Raw genomic sequence first — 17142 nt, forward strand, 5'->3', positions numbered from 1 at the left:
GTGCTCCACCTGGATGGGCTAGGGGACAGGCCCTGTCAGCTCTCATGAACGAGATGCTGGCCATCCTGGGCAAACATGAGCCCTGCATCATGTTTGAGTAGGCATTCCTGGAGCAATTGCCCGAGGACTTCCAACTGCTCCTGGCTGACGCAGACTTCAGCGACCCCCCGGAAAGTCACAGCACGAGCGTACGTTCTATGGAAACAGAAGAGAAGGTGCTTGGCCCAACACGACCAAGGGACTACAGGAGTTCGTGGGGATGATCAATCTCTACCACAAGTTCATCCCCTCTCACCCAGGATCATACAGCCCTTGTTCACCCGGATGGCAAGCAAGGCGAAGGACATCACCTGGGATGAGGGGTCAGCAGAGGGCTTCATGAAGGCCAAGGAAGCCCTGGTGGGTGCCACTTTCCTGGCACATCCCAGTGTAGATGCTCCAACGGCCCTGATGGTGGATGCCTCAGGAACATCAATTGACAGAGTTCTGGAGCAGCAGATTGAAGGAAATTGGCGGCCGCTGGCTTTCTTCAGCAAACATCTGAAGCCTCCATAACTGAAGTACAGCATTTTTGACAAAGAGCTGCTGTCACTGTACTTCCGCCACTTCAGGTACTTCTTAGAGGGCAGGTCTTTCACAGCCTTCACAGAACTCAAAGCTCTGACTTTCGCCTTGGCTAAAATCTCAGACCCCTGGTCAGCCCACCAGCAACGACGCCTGTCTTGCATCTCGAAGAACAACACAGCTGTAAGGCACGTCTCTGGCACGGACAACATGGTGGCCAGTGCACTGTCCAGACAAAGTATCCACGCGTTATCGAAGAGAGTGGACTTCGTGGCACTGGCGGAGGTGCAGCAGAGTGATGATGAGATGCCCCAACACAGGACTGCCCTGTCGGGACTGCAGCTCCAGGACATCCCAGTTGGCACAGGTAACACCATCCTCCTGTGTGACGTGGCCACCAGTCAGGTCAGACCTATCGTCCCGGCGGCTTGGAGACAGCAGGTTTTCAATTCCACCAGTGCAGGGTCTGTTCCGGGTCATCGGTAACAACGGAGCCACATTCAAGCTGGAGGTTGGAGGCAAGAGGGAGGTTTTCACCATGGACAGGCTAAAGCCAGCATACCTGGACCTGACACACCCCCTGTTGGGACACCAGCACCATGCCGGAGAGGCAGGCCACCAAAGCCTACAGAGACTTTGCCTCCAGGCACCAAGGACAATAACAAGGACAACACCGCCGGTTCTGGAGATCAGGGGGGTCATGTGGCAGCCCACCGTGGCGGCAAGCGAGCCAGTGAGCGCAACTGAAGGTCAGCAGCCCATGCAGCGGCACTGGCCCCAACAAGCAAATTGGCAGGTGAACGGCAAGGGCAGCTTAAAGGACAGTGACCTCAAAATGGCGCTGGCCTTGCTGCACAGCCAACAGACAGGGACAGTGCATGGGGAAGAAGGGAATTGTTATGCAGGAAAGTACCCGCACAAGGGAAACCTGCTTTTGTTACGCGGGTCGTACCGTCAGCCAAGGGGGACCACGGTGAGAAAAGTGCAAGTATAAAAGTTGGCCTGAGCCCTAATGAAACTCAGAGTTTAACCTGACTACACTGTGTGTGTGTGTGTGTGTGTGTGTGTGTCTTCTTTCGAGTAATACGTGGCTACAACTTCATTTTTTTTTACATTCTCCACACTTTTTTCTTTTGGTATATTCTGAGGAGGAGGGTGGATGGGCGGAGGCGGGAAAGGGAGGGAGGGTTTACATGTAATTATTTTCCTCTTGTAGCTTTATTGAATATGAATACATGGATGTGGTTTAAAAATTCTTAAATAGAATATTCAAAAAAGGAAACTCCAGCCATTGCTGATCTGCTGCGTTCTCCATGAGTGTGTTTTTCCCAGTCGACTTTGGCCATTTTCTCTCTCATGTGACTGTAATTTCCTTTTCTCCCAATGAAATTCAGACATGGTGGACTTTAGCCTCTCCGTTTCAAATTTCAAAGTGAACTCACATATCGTGATCTCATTCTCCTCAGGGTTCTGTTACTTTGGGTAGAAGAAATAGATGGGCAATCTATTATTTAGATGGGGAGAAAATTCAAATTTGGGAAGTGCAAAGGGACTTGAGAGTCCTTGTGCAGGATCCCCTAAAGGTTCACCTCCAGGTTGGATCAGCGGTGAAGAAGGTGAATGCAATGTTGACATCATATCCAGAGGAGTGGATACTAGAGCAGGGATGTGATGTTGAGGCTTTATAAGGGCCTGGCGAGCCCTCACTTCAGAATCAGGATTTATTGACATGAGCAAGTCACAAAATTCAGTGTTTTGTGACAGCATCACAGGGCAAATATTCATATTATAACCATCTTACATAAAAATAATAGAGCACGAAAAGTGAGGTCATGTCTTTGGTTCATTGATTATTCAAGAATCTGATGGTGGAGGGGAAGAAGCTGACCTTGTCCCACTGGGAGCTCGTCTTCAGGCTCCTGGACCTTTTCCCAGATGGTAGCAGAGTGAAGAGGGGATGACCTGGGTGGTGGAGTCTTTGAGGATAGAGACTGCTTTCTAACAACTCCACCTCATGTAGATGTCCTTGATGGAGTGAAGTCTGGTGCCACACTTGGTGTTCTGTGTACTGTTTTATACAATTTATTTGAGAAAAGACGTGCCAGAGTTGGAGAGGGCTGAGAGAATATTTATTGGAATGATACCAGGAATGAAAGGGTTAGCAGATGATGATCGATTGTCGACTTTTGGACTGAACTCGTTGGGGTACAGAAGGATGGGGGGGGGTGCCTCATGGAGGCATTTCAAATGTTGAAAGGCCTGGAGAGTAGATATGACAAGGATGTTTCCCATGGTCGGGGAGTCTGGGACAAGAGGGCATCACTTCAGGATAAAAGGGTGTCCATTTAAAACAAAGAAGTGGAGGAATTTCTTCAGCCAGAGGGTTGTGAATTTGTGGCTCTTGGAGTTGCAGGTGGCTGTGGAATTGAGATCGTTGGGTGAATTTAAGGCAGAGATTGACAGGTATTAGATTAGTCAAGGCATCAAGGTTTACGGGGAGAAGCTGGAGAGTGGGTGGATGGATCAGTTCATGATAGAATGGCAGAACAGACTTGATGGGCTCATTGACATGCTTCTGCTCCTATATCTTGCGATCTCTGGAGTGTGCGAGGGTGCAGCCCCTGCTTGCATGCTGGAAGGGGCAACTCCTCAAGTTCTGGCTGCATTTCAGCCCCACTCTCCTGATCTTTGGGTTCCCGTACGGAAGAGGCAGATTCATTCGAGGTTTGTCCGCATCGGTCTGGTGAAGGGCCTGGCCAAGATGATCATCCATGGGTCCAGGAAGCGGACAGTCAAGGTTTCAGCTCAGGCTGACAACCTGCCCCTCTTCCTCAGACAACTGTGAGCCTATGTATCACTGGAGAAGGAGCACTCAGTGCTCACAGGCACCTTGGAGAATTTCCAGGAACAGTTGGCTCTGGAAATCTTCCAAGGAGCCAACCATTCCCATAAGCTCCCTCTACACCATCCCATCACTCACTCCCAGGGACAGATACAGAGTGAAGCTCTCTCTACACTGTCCCATCTCACACTCCCGGGGTCAGACTCAGAGTGAAACTCCCTCCACATCGTCCCGTCACTCACTATGGAGCAATAGTGCCTCAGTCTGAATGAATGCTTCAGAGTATCACTAACTGCCACAAATTTCCTTCCTTTAAGTTTATATTTCCTCTGAGGTCACAACTCCCAGTACATCGGTGGATGAATATCCGTGTGAAGATGATTCTGGGAAACCTGTCCAAACGCTTGTAACTGAATCAGGTGAAAAAATCCACCTGGACTTTCGGCTGTGGTTGGTTTGCCAAGATGAAGAGGGTTGTTCAATGCCAGGTGAGTGCAGTGCATGGTGAATCCGGCACACACCCAGGGCATGGTGAATCCGGCATACACCAACAACACTGAAACCGGCACACACACACATGACACGGTGAACCCGGCCCCCACACCCAGAGCACGATGAATCCAGCATACAGCAACAATGCTGAAACCGGCACAAACCCATGGCACGGTGAACCCGGCACACACCCAGGGCTCAATGAATCCAGCATACATCAACAACACTGTAACCGGCACACACCCATGACACAGGGAACCCAGCACACACCCAGGGCACGGTGAATCTGACACACATCCACGGCACGGTGAACCCGGCACACACCTACGGCATGGTGAATCCAGCACACACCCAGGGCACGGTGAATCCAACAAACACCCACAGCATGGTGATGTCTGACACACACATGGAATGGTGAATCCAGCACACACCTATTGTGCCATAATATCAAGCACTCACTGAGGGCATAGTATCCGGCAATACCCTCAGCACAGTAAGATCCAGCACATGCACACATAGTATGGTGTCTGGCAGTGACCACTCCCCAGGTTCTTGGGCCCAACAGTGACCACTCCCTAGGGTCTGTGGTCTGACTGACCACTCCTCATGATATGGGGTACAACCGTGACCATTTTCCAGAGTCTGGGGCCTGACATTAACCACTCCCCAGGGTCCAGTGTGGGTGAGGTGTAGGTCTACTTTCTCCTCGGGGCTCACTCCCCATTGCTCACTAATTATCTGGGGAGTGGGCAATGAAGAGAACTTCCTGGCTTCTTGAATCCATGCATTCCCTCATCCCGCTGAGCTCAGGGCTGATGACCTGTGAACTCTGACCCCTCCTGACTTTGTGTTGCAGGAGTCGTGCGCCGACACTCTGAGAAGCTGGTGTTGGAGACCCCATCCACGTTGAGGAACACTTTGAGATGTACCTACTCCCAGGCCCAGGCCCAGGACGTGTGCAGGGGCTCCGTGCAGCCAGTGCATGTGACCCTTCTCACTGCCCTACACGCTGTCCTGCTTCACCGCCAGCACTACAGCCATTGGGTCCAAGCCCACTCGTACCGCTGGTGAGTCCTCTCTCCCCCTCACAGCCTACCTCGTGCAGTCAGTGATCACACTCATGGCAGCCTGAGCAAACCAGGCCATCAGCAGCAAGTTAACCTTTCCATCAAATCCCAGATCCCACAGCCGTCTGCTCAGACCAGCTTGTGGAAAACGAGTTGAGAAATTACTGAGGCATCCTCTCTGCTACAGCCTCCACTCACCTGCAGGTGCCCAGAACAGGGTCTGTGGCCTGAGGAACGGAGAGCGTCAGCCCATACACATCATTCATTCCAGGGGGGATTCTGGGGACATTCTGCAGGGAAGGTACTGGAGTTTATTCACCTCATTTGCCTGCAGACAGAAAGTGTCTCCTCCTCTGTAATCTGTAGAGGGTCCATGACCTCTCTTCTATAGACTCACTGTCAATCTCTAAGTAAAGAGAGATACACAGAAAAACACCTTCTCCCACCACCCACTGCTAACATGCCAACTTTGGCTCCATTCACCTTGGATTCCTTGTGCCAAACCTTCCGGACCAGTTTTCCACGCTCTCTGCAGTGAGATATCCAACCCCATCTTCATCAATGAGGAGGATTTCCCTCACACCATGACTCTCTGATCAGTCCCTGCCTTTCCAAATCAACATAAATTCTGCCTCTCAGTTCTCTCCCCATTCACTTCCCAACCACTGATGTAAGTTTCCTTGGATAATTCCTGGCACATTAAATAAAGAAACAGCATTTGCTATCTCCCAGTCTTCAGTACTCAACCTGTGGCAGGGAAGGGCCCAGCAATCTCCTCCCTTCGAATATTACGGCACAGGGACAGGCCCTGCAACCCACCTGTCTGCACGGAGCACGAGTCGTAAATAAAAACCACAATCCACAGCCCTCCCTTCCTGCAGATCCACGTCCCTTGTGATAACTATGATGAGTACTTGGTACGATGTACAAATGCCCCAAACACTTGCTCACTGCAGTCAAACAGGTACTTTGTAAAAACTCAACGAAAATTCAATGAGAAAAGTATCAAATGAACTGGAGACAATACAAAATATTCAATTATCCTCGTGCAAAGAAAGCGACAGCAATAGGGCAGAGAGTCTTTTTGTGATGTGGGACCAGTCCCGGATCAGTGTAACAAGGGGCAGGGGAGGTTCAAGAGCCTGATAGCTGTTGGAAAGAAACTTTTCTTGCACATTGTGCCCGAAGGGAGCAGTGAGAAGAGGTTGTGACCAGGGTGACGGGGGTCCCTTATGTTGTTCACTGTCTTCTTTTTTTTAATTTTTTATTTTTCACACTATAAACCATATTGACCAAGATACAGACAGACATTTTTTCTCTTGAATATATACAGTGTCGTTTTCTCCCCCTTTTTCCCCCCTCCCTTCTCTCCCTCCCTCACCCCCTTTCCCATTTATTTAAAGTTCAATCTATAAGATACATTAAACCCGTTAAACGATGTTGTCACTCAATAAAAATAAACAAGAAGTTCCACTGAGTCAATTCTTTTCATTTCCTTCTCCTTCTGTCATTTGAGGTGGCAGATGTCCCCGGTAGGTTTTCTCTATTGTGTTTCATGTATGGCTCCCATATTTGTTCAAATATTGTAATATTATTTCTTAAATTATATGTTATTTTTTCTAATGGAATACATTTATTCATTTCTATATACCATTGTTGTATTCTCAAGTTATCTTCTAATTTCCAGGCTGACATAATACATTTTTTTGCTACAGCTAGGGCTATCCTAACAAATCTTTTTTGTGCACCATCCAAATCGAGTCCAAATTCTTTGTTTTTTATGTTACTTAGGAGGAAGATCTCTGGGTTTTTTGGTATATTGCTTTCTGTGATTTTATTTAATATCTGGTTTAGATCTTCCCAAAAATTTTTCACTTTCTCACATGTCCAAATTGCATGAATTGTTGTTCCCATTTCCTTTTTACAGCGAAAACATCTGTCAGATACTGTTGGGTCCCATTTATTTAACTTTTGAGGTGTAATGTATAGCCTACATATCCAGTTATATTGTATCATACGTAACCTCATGTTTATTGTATTTCTCATAGTTCCAGAGCATAGCTTCTCCCATGTTTCATTCTTTATCTTTATGTTTAGATCTTGTTCCCATTTTTGTTTGGGTTTACAGCTTGTTTCCTCGTTCTCTTTCTCTTGCAGCTTGATGTAAATGTTTGTTGTAAATCTTTTAATTATCATTGTGTCTGTAATCACATATTCAAAGCTGCTTCCTTCTGGTAACCTCAGACTGTTTCCCAATTTGTCCTTCAAGTAGGTTTTCAGTTGGTGGTATGCAAACATTGTATCATGAGTTATATTATATTTATCCTTCATTTGTTCAAAGGATAATAATTTATTTCCCGAAAAACAATTTTCTATTCTTTTGATCCCTTTTCTCTCCCATTCTCTGAAGGAAAGGTTATCTATTGTGAAAGGGATTAGCTGATTTTGCGTCAATATTAGTTTTGGTAGTTGGTAATTTGTTTTATTCCTTTCTATGTGAATCTTCTTCCAAATGTTGAGCAGATGATGCAATACCGGTGAATTCTTACATTGCACCAATTTTTCATCCCATTTATATAATATATGTTCAGGTATCTTCTCCCCTATTTTATCTAGTTCTAATCTGGTCCAATCTGGTTTTTCCCTTGTTTGATAAAAATCTGATAGGTATCTTAATTGTGCGGCTCTATAATAATTCTTAAAGTTTGGTAGTTGTAAGCCTCCTTGTTTGTACCATTCTGTTAATTTATCTAGTGCTATCCTCGGTTTCCCCCCTTTCCATAAGAATTTCCTTATTATTTTCTTTAGCTCCTTGAAGAATTTCTCTGTTAGGTGAATTGGTAATGACTGAAATAGGTATTGTATCCTTGGGAAAATGTTCATTTTAATACAGTTTATCCTTCCTATCAGTGTTAGTGGTAAGTCTTTCCAATGCTCTAAGTCGTCTTGTAATTTTTTTCATTAATGGATGATAATTTAGTTTATATAGATGGCCGAGATTTTTATTTAGTTGTATACCTAGGTATCGCATTGCTTGTGTTTGCCATCTAAATGGTGATTCTTTCTTAAACTTTGTGAAATCCGCATTATTCATTGGCATTGCTTCACTTTTATTTGCGTTGATCTTATACCCTGATACTTCTCCATATTCCTTCAATTTCCTATGTAATTCTTTTATTGATATTTCTGGTTCTGTTAAGTATATTATAACATCATCTGCAAATAGACTGATTTTATATTCCTTCTCTTTTATTTTTATCCCTCTTATTTTATTTTTTGTTCTTATCAGTTCTGCTAGTGGTTCTATAGCTAACGCGAACAGTGAGGGAGATAGTGGACATCCCTGCCTTGTTGATCTGCTTAAGTTAAATTGTTTTGATTATATATCCATTTACTGTCACTTTTGCCAATGCCCTCTTATATAATGCTTTAATCCAATTAATATACTTCTCTGGTAGGCTGAATTTTTGTAGTACTTTGAATAAATAATTCCATTCTACTCTGTCAAAGGCCTTCTCTGCGTCTAAAGCAACCGCAACTGTTGGAGTTTTATTTCCTTCTACTGCATGAATTAAGTTAATAAATTTACAGATATTGTCTGTTGTTCATCTTTTTTTAATAAATCCAGTTTGGTCTAAATTTACTATTTTTGGTACATAGTCGGCCAATCTGTTTGCTAATAGTTTAACTATTATCTTATAATCTGTGTTAAGTAGAGATATTGGTCTATATGATGCTGGTGCGAGTGGATCTTTCCCCGTCTTTGGTATTACTATAATTATTGCTGTTTTGCATGAATCTGGTATGTTTTGTGTTTTATCAATCTGGTTGATTACTTCCAGGAGGGGAGGAATTAATAAGTCTAACCCTAACCCTAATGTTTTATTGAATTCTATCGGGAATCCATCCTCTCCTGGTGTTTTATTGTTCGGTAGTTTTTTTATTATCTCCTATAATTCTTCTATTTCAAATGGTTTGATTAATTTATTTTGCTCCTCTGTTTGTAATTTCGGTAGTTCAATTTTAGTTAGAAATTCATCTATTTTGTCTTCCTTCCCTTCGTTTTCAGTTTGATATAGTTGCTCGTAGAATTCCCTGAAGTTTTCATTGATCTCCGTTGGATTATATGTAATTTGTTTGTCCTTTTTCCTTAATGCCATTACCATTCTTTTAGTTTGTTCTGTCTTAAGCTGCCACACTAGAATTTTGTGTGTTTTTTCCCCTAGCTCATAATATTTCTGTTTTGTCTTCATTATGTTCTTCTCCACCTTATATGTTTGTAGTGTTTCATATTTTATTTTTTTATCTGCCAATTCTCTTCTTTTAGTTGTATCTTCCTTTATTGCTAATTCTTTTTCTATATTTGTTATTTCCCTTTCCAACTGTTCTGTTTCCCGATTGTAGTCCTTCTTCATCTTAGTTACATAACTTATTATTTGCCCTCTAATGAACGCTTTCATTGCATCCCATAGTATAAACTTATCTTTCACTGATTCCATATTTATTTCAAAGTACATTTTAAATTGTCGTTCAATGAATTCTCTAAAATCCTGTCTTTTAAGTAGCATGGAGTTTAATCTCCATCTATACATTCTTGGTGGGATGTCCTCTAGCTCTATTGCCAATAACAGGGGTGAGTGATCCGATAATAGTCTAGCTTTATATTCCGTTTTCCTAACTCTCCCTTTAATGTGGGCTGATAACAAGAATAGGTCTATCCTTGAGTATGTTTTGTGTCTACCCAAATAATATGAATATTCCTTTTCCTTTGGGTGTTGTTTCCTCCATATATCCAAAAGTTACATTTCTTGCATCAATTTAATTATAAATTTGGTTACTTTGTTCTTTCTGTTAGTTTTTTTCCAGTTTTATCCATGTTTGAGTCCAAATTAAGGTTAAAATCCCCTCCTATTAGTATGTTCCCTTGCGTATCTGCTATCTTCAAAAAGATATCTTGCATACATTTTTGATCATCTTCATTAGGTGAATATACATTGAGTAAATTCCAAAACTCCTAATATATCTGACATTTTATCATTACATATCTCCCTGCTGGATCTATTATTTCCTCTTCTATTTTGATTGGTACATTTTTACTAATTAATATAGCTACTCCTCTGGCTTTTGAATTATATGACGCTGCTGTTACATGTCCGACCCAATCTCTCTTTAATTTCTTGTGTTCCACTTCAGTTAGATGTGTTTCTTGTACGAATGCTATATCAATTTTTTCTTTTTTCAGTAAATTTAACAGTTTCTTCCTTTTGATTTGGTTATGTATTTCATTAATATTTAAAGTCATATAGTTCAACATAGTCATTTCATACTTTGTTTATCTTTCCTTTCCGTTTCTTCATCACCACCTTCCCTTCTTCTCCATTTCTGCTTTCTTTTTTTGAACACTTTATAAGACAACATTTCTAAAACACAAAATATTTCCACTATTCTCCTATCTAAAATTCCTTTAACCCCAATAGTCCCTCCCTTTCTGAGTTGCTCTTTATCCCTTGTCGGGCAACCACATCTCCCCTCTCCATTTGGATTTGCGAACCCGCTCGCAAGCGTCAACTGATTTTGCAGTGACCGTAACTCCTCCCCACTCAGCCTCCCCCCAGAAAAGATTTTAATCTTCATATATAACAAAGGTCACTCTCTTAATTCTCTCCTTACTTCCTTTCTTCCCTTTCTTTCCCTTCTTAGTTCTTACTTATACTCTATTATATATATATATATATATATATAGTTTGTTGTCATTTTTGCTCTTGTTACATCTCTTCATCTCTGCCTGTTTTGTAGTTGTTCTGCAAATTTTCGTGCTTCTTCCGGATCCGAGAATAGTCTGTTTTGCTGCCCTGGAATAACTATTTTAAGTACCGCTGGGTATTTTAACATAAATTTATAACCTTTTTTTCCATAGGGTCGTTTTTGCTGCATTAAACTCCTTCCTCTTCTTCAGGAGTTCAAAACTTATGTCTGGATAGAAAAAAATTTTTTGACCTTTGTATTCCAGTGGCTTTTTGTCTTCTCTTATTTTCTTCATTGCTTTCTCCAATATATTTTCTCTTGTTGTATATCTTAAGAATTTTACTAAAATGGATCTTGGTTTTTGTTGTGGCTGTGGTTTCGGGGCTAATGTTCTATGTGCCCTTTCTATTTCCATTTCTTCCTGTAATTCTAGTCTTCCTAGGACCCTGGGGATCCAATCTTTTATAAATTCTCTCATATTCTTGCCTTCTTCATCTTCCTTAAGGCCCACTATCTTTATATTGTTTCTTCTATTATAATTTTCCATTATATCTATCTTCTGAGCTAACAGCTCTTGTGTCTCTTTAACTTTTTTATCAGATTCTTCTAATTTCTTTTTTAAGTCCTCTACTTCCATTTCTACGGCTGTTTCTCGTTCTTCCACCTTGTCCACTCTTTTTCCTATATCTGTCATGATCATCTCTAATCTATTCACTTTTTCTTCTGTACTTTTTATTCTTTTTATTTCACTGAATTCTCGTGACTGCCATTCTTTTACTGATTCCATATATTTTAAAAAAAAAAATCCATGCACTTGTCCTTCCCTTCATCTTCCATTTCTCTGTGTTCTTCCTCCTCTTCTTCTGAGTTCATTCCAGGATCTGTGTCCTTTACCTCTGTCTCTTCTGGTTTTCCTGTTGGGTTGTTTATTTTATTTTGTTGGGTATTTTTGTTCTTCTTATTTTTATTAGAAGTGTCTTGGTGTTGGTCTTCTTCCTCTGGGTTGGTCATCTGTTGTTTCTTTGATTTCCTATTTTTATTCTCTTCCTTCTTGTTCCTGTTATTTTCTGTTTTCCTGTTATTTTCTGTTTTCCTGTTGAGAGTCTTGCTGTTGTGTTGTACTTGTCTGTTTCGGCTGTGGAGATTTACTCCTCAGCTGGTCCCCCTCCCGTCAGTGTTGTTTTTGTCTTGTGCATCGCGCATGTGCGAGGATTCGCATATGCGCAGTTGCGCACTTTTGTTTGGCTCCGTGAGCCATCTTTGTAGTCCTGAATTCGGAGATTCCACTGACCTCAGGGAGCGGGCTTCTCTCTCCACTTAGGGCTTCCTCATACCGGTAAGGCCTTCACCTTCCTCTTCCGACGTCCTTCCTTCTTCTTTTCTTCCTGTTGTTTTTGGTTTTTCTTTCTTTGCTGCCATTTTCTCCACACTTTCACTTTCAATTTGTTATGGTCTCTGTGTTAGTGACTTTGTTTTTTCTCTACCTTTTTTTTACTTTTCTGGAGAGGGCTGGAATTCCCCTACCGGGCACTACTCCATCACGTGACTCCTTCTTCACTGCCTTCTTGAGGCCATTTCAACACTACTGTAGTATCTGCTTCCACCACCACCTCTGGCAACCTGTTCCAGCCACCCACCAGTTTTGTCAAGAAAATTATTCTGCACATCTCTTTTAACCCCCAACCACCACCTGAAAAACGTCCTATAGTAGATGACAGTTTACCCTGGGAAAGATTCTAGATTCTGCATATTAATGCCTCAGTTTTATAAACTTCTACCATACCTTGGGCACTCCCGAGAAAACAGCACACCCTTGCTTCCTAGCTCATCCTAAGATACACCTGCTCAGACCCTGGGCACTTCCCTCTGCAATTGGATTCTCATCTTCCTGTCAGGGAGATGTCAGGGAGTCCAGATCAGTAACAGCAACTCCAAGGCCATCACACTGAGTACGGGGACCCCTCAGTTCACTGCTGTTCACTCTGCTGACCCATGACTGTGCAGCTAAACACACTTCAAACCACATCATCAAGTTCACTGATGACACGCCCGTGATGGGCCTGATCAGTAAGGATGAGGAGTCAGCGGACGGAGATGAGGTGCAGTCGCTAACGGACTGGGGCAGACCCAACAACCTGAAAAAACAAAAGAGATGTTTGTCGACTTCAGGAGGGCCTGGGGGGACCTCACTCCATTGACCATTGACGGCTCTACTATTGAGGTCGTCAAGAGTATCAAGTTCCTTGGAGTGCACTTGGCAGAGAATCTCACCTGGTCCCTTAACACCAGCTCCATAGCTAAGGAAGCCCAGCAGCACCTCGACTTCCTGCGAAGGCTGAGGAAAGTCCATCTCCCACCCTCCATCCTCACAACATTCTACAGAGGATGTATCGAGAACATCCTGTGCAACTGTATCACTGCCTGGTTTGGAAGCTGTGCCACCTTGGATCACAAGACCCTGCAGAGGAGAGTGAAGTGAGCAGGAAAGATCATTGGGGGTTCTCTTCCCACCAAAAAGGACATCGACAACACTCGATGCAGGGGAAAGGCAATAAACATTGTGAAGGGGTCCACACACCCCTTATGTAAACGGTTTCCCTTTTGCCACCTGGTAGGAAGTACCATAGCACTCGGGCCCTTACGCCCAGATTGGGAAACTGCTTTTCCCCCCAAACCAACAGGCTCCTGAATCCCCAGAACATATATGCATAGAGTACCTTGTGTTTAACTTCTATTTTAGCTTATATTTATGTAAATCTGCTCCGTGGTCAAAATGTTATCTCGTCTTTACCATGTGAGCATGATAACAAATAAAGGTGATTTGACTGAATGCTCAGACCTTGGCTCCGTCTGCTCAAACTCTGGGCATCAACTGCTCCCAAACTAGTTTCAGCAGGGACCCCATCTTACTCAAAATCAACCTTCAATTCAAGAAGTTAAACATGAAAGTCCTGCAGACATCGTGGTTGAAGTCAAAACATCAAGCTGGAGAAACCCAACTGGTCACCGTGTCCTTTCTCGAGCAAAGGTAAAAATACAGAACCTACGTGCCCTTCATCAAGGAATAATTCAATTCAAGACTTTAACTCAGGGGTGGGGGTCTAATGGAGTCATGGGTCCAGCAATATTAAGCCCAGCAGCTTTCAACCAGTTATAGTTAGACCAGAAAACCCCGTTCCCTCGAAAATTCACTCTAGATCAAAATAGCTATCCAGCACGACTGAAGTTTAATTGTTGACATTACAGTAGTTTATTGATCTGCTCACCTATTACAGTCAGCATTTCTGTATCTGCTGCTCTTAAATTTAATTTCAATTACATTAAAACTCTAAAGTCACAGCAGCGACACCTGGTGTTGCAACTAAGAGGTGCACACAGACTGTTCTAATTGACTGTAGTCTGCCTTAACTTCTTGTTTCCCTTCACTACTTTCACTCTTCTCAAAGTGGTCTTCCACTGCCTCAGTTTGATCTGTGAAGATAAGGTCTTCTGTCTGCTGGGACTCTGCCCCGAATAGTCCCCTTGCACAGGGCAATGCCAGTCAACGTCAGGGAGAGTTAACACCCTCTGTCTGTGGTAAAGGTGCTCCTCACCTTTCTGCCTCGTTTCATCTGTTTACACTGATAGGAATGGTCAGTCAGTCAGTTCAACATCGGGAGAATGGGAGTGGGGGGGGGGGGAATCAATCATTACAGTTGTTTGGAACGGAATGGCCGAGAAAGGTTGGGAGTGGGAGTCGGCATGAGGAAGGGTCTCCTCAGAAGGCAGCAAAAGGAACTTCAACTTGCTTTGCTCATCTTCTCCAACAGGACAGAGGCAGATCTCTTTGCTGCCCTTGACATTGAGAGGAGACTGCAAGCTGCCTGCGGAGATGACAAGAGTCTGCTCGAGCACCTTGCAGGTGAGAGAATGGTGGCTAATGGACACAGTAAGAGCTCAGATTGCCAGAGCAACGAGTAAACTTGCCATGCAATTGGGTTGTTTGAACTGCTGAGTGAATCACGATGGGCTGCAGATGCTGGGATTGTAGTAAATTCACTGAAATGCTGGAGGAACTCAGCCAGTCTTTTCAATGTCCTTGGGAGACAAAGATACATTGGCGACGTTAAGGGTCTGAGCCCTTCTTCTAGCAATAAGTAGAAAAGACAGAAGCAGGATGTATCAGAAAGTCTCAGAATTCAGACAATGGGGGAGGAATCCAGACCAACTAAAGGTGTTAATTGGATGTGATAAGGGACAAGGTAGAATTTATCATGTCTGTGTGAAAGGAGACAGGGAGAGGAGAGACGAAGGGGGAAGAAGAGGGTATGGGGGGGGGGGCGTAATCGAAAGCCAGAGAAGTCGATATTAATGCCATCTGGTTAGAGGGTGCCCAGATGGAAAATGAGGTGTTGTTTCTCCAATCTGGCAGTACATGAGACCATAGACAGATATGTCAACAAGGGACTGGGTCGGGGAATTGAAATGGGTGGCCACTGGGAGATCCATGCTATTGTGGTGGACAGAGCCGAGATGCTCAACAAAGTGATCTCCCAGTTTGCGCTCAGTCTCTCTGATGTAGAGGAGACCACAGTGGGAGCACCAGATACAGTAGACAATCCCTGCAGATTCACAAGTGAAATGTTGCTTCATTTGGAAGGACTGTTTGGGACCCTGAATGCTGGTGAGGGAGGAGGTGTGGGCATGTGGAGCATCTCCTGTGGTTACAGGGGTGGGTCCCATAGGGATAATTGGTGGGGAGGGAGGAGTGGATGAGGGAGTCACAGAAGGAGTGGTCCCTGCAGAAGGCGGAGAGAGGAGGAGAGGGGAATATATGTCTAGTGGTGGGATCATGTAGTAGGTGGTGGAAATGGCAGAGGGGGATATGTTAGATGCAGAGGCTGATGGGGTGGTAGGTGAGGTCAGAGGAATCCTGTCCTTGTGCGTGGGAGCGGAGGGGGCCAGGGCAGATAGTGTGGGTAATGGAGGATATGCGGGTGAGGGCTGAGTTGATGGTGGTGGAGGGAAAACCACGTTGTTTGAAGAAGGAGGACATCTCTGATGACCTGCATGGATGTCCTCATCCTGGGTGCAAATGTGATGGAGACAGAGGGATTGAGAGAATGGAATGGAATCCTTACAGGGGACAGGGTGGGAAGAGGTGTAGACGAGGTAGCTGTGGGAGTTGGTGGGTTTGACAAGAGTTTGTCTCCCGAGATGGAGACAGAGAGATCGAGGAAAGGGAGAGTGTTGCGAGAGATGGATCAAGTGAATTTGAGGTTGGGGAGGAAGTTGGCAGCAAAGTGAATGAAGCCAACGAGCTCATCGTGGGCACGAGGCAGCACCAAAGTAGTCGTTGATGAAGAGGAGGAAGAGTTGAGGGGCCTTGTCTGTTTTGGCTTGTAGCATGGATTGGTCCACACAGCCAACAAAAAGACAGGCACAGCTGGGGCCCATATGGGTACCCATGGCCACCTCTTTAACCTGGAGTAAGTGGGATGAGTTAAAGGAGAAATTATTGAGAGTGAGGACAAGTTCTGCCAGCCGGAGGAGGGTGGTGGCAGAAGGGGATTGGTTGGTTCTATTGTCCAGAAAGAAACAAAGGGCTTTGAGGCCTTCAGTATGGGGAATGGAGCTATATAGGGATGTCCATGGTAAATATGAGGCAATCGAGTTCAGTGATGGAGGGTAAGTGAAGTGTCCCAGATGTAGGTGGGGAGGGACTGAACCAGGGGGACAAGAGTCAAAGTAAGCGGATCACATGGATACGATGGGTCTGCTTGGACAATTGGGCTGTGGATCTTGGGTAGGAGGTAGAAACGGGTGGGACAGGGTTTGGAAACAATGAGGTTGGAGGCCGTGCCAGGGAGGTGACCAGAAGTGACGAGTTCAGAGATGGTGCATGATACAGGATTTGATGAGTTTTGGTGGGGTTCTGTGGGAGGGGTAAGAGGAGAAGGTGTCTCACAGTTGTCGTCTGGCCTCGGCCAGATAGAGGTCAGTGCACCAGACCACAACAGAGCCGCGCTTGTCTGCAGGTTTGATGGTGAGGTTTGGATTGGTGCGGAGAGAGTGGAGGGCCAGGCGATCCGAGGGGGTGAGATTGGAATGAGTGAGGGGAGGTAGTGAAGTCGATACAGTTGATGTCGCAGGGAGCAGTTGGAAATATAAAGGTCCAGAGCAGGAAGAAGAGCAGAGCAAGGTGTCCAGGAGGAGGAAAGTGGTTTAAAGCAGGAGAAGGGGTCTGTAATGGGTGGTGGAGAATCGTGGGTGTGGAAGTAAGATGGAGACGGAGTCGACAGAAGAATTATTACATCATGGGGTGTGCATAACATGTTAAAATGTGGGTGAAAAGGGACAAAGGTGAGGCCTCTATTGAGGACAGAGCATTCAGTCTCCAAAAAGAGGTCGGAGGGGATGGTAAACATCAGGCAGAGGTTAGGAGAAGGTAGA

The 17142-nt window shown here is 44.4% G+C and overlaps 1 protein-coding gene across 5 annotated transcripts in view; it reads left to right on the forward strand.

Moving 5' to 3' along the window:
- Positions 1-17142, forward strand: part of LOC138739703 (dynein heavy chain domain-containing protein 1) — a 194564-nt gene that overhangs the window by 160464 nt on the left and 16958 nt on the right. For 4 of the 5 annotated variants that reach the window (XR_011342368.1, XM_069892290.1, XM_069892289.1 and 1 more), the window contains exons 38-40: positions 3724-3894; positions 4755-4965; positions 14520-14611. Coding sequence is in view for 3 of the 5 variants with exons in the window: in XM_069892290.1 (XP_069748391.1) it covers positions 3724-3894; positions 4755-4965; positions 14520-14611 (474 nt within the window). In the remaining 2 variants the exon portion in view is untranslated. Of the gene's footprint in view, positions 1-3723; positions 3895-4754; positions 4966-14519; positions 14612-17142 lie in introns of those variants that run through there. The other variant, XR_011342369.1, reaches the window with a different exon arrangement.

Source organism: Narcine bancroftii, chromosome 7, assembly GCF_036971445.1.
Source record: "Narcine bancroftii isolate sNarBan1 chromosome 7, sNarBan1.hap1, whole genome shotgun sequence".
NCBI classification, from domain to species: Eukaryota; Metazoa; Chordata; class Chondrichthyes; order Torpediniformes; family Narcinidae; genus Narcine; species Narcine bancroftii.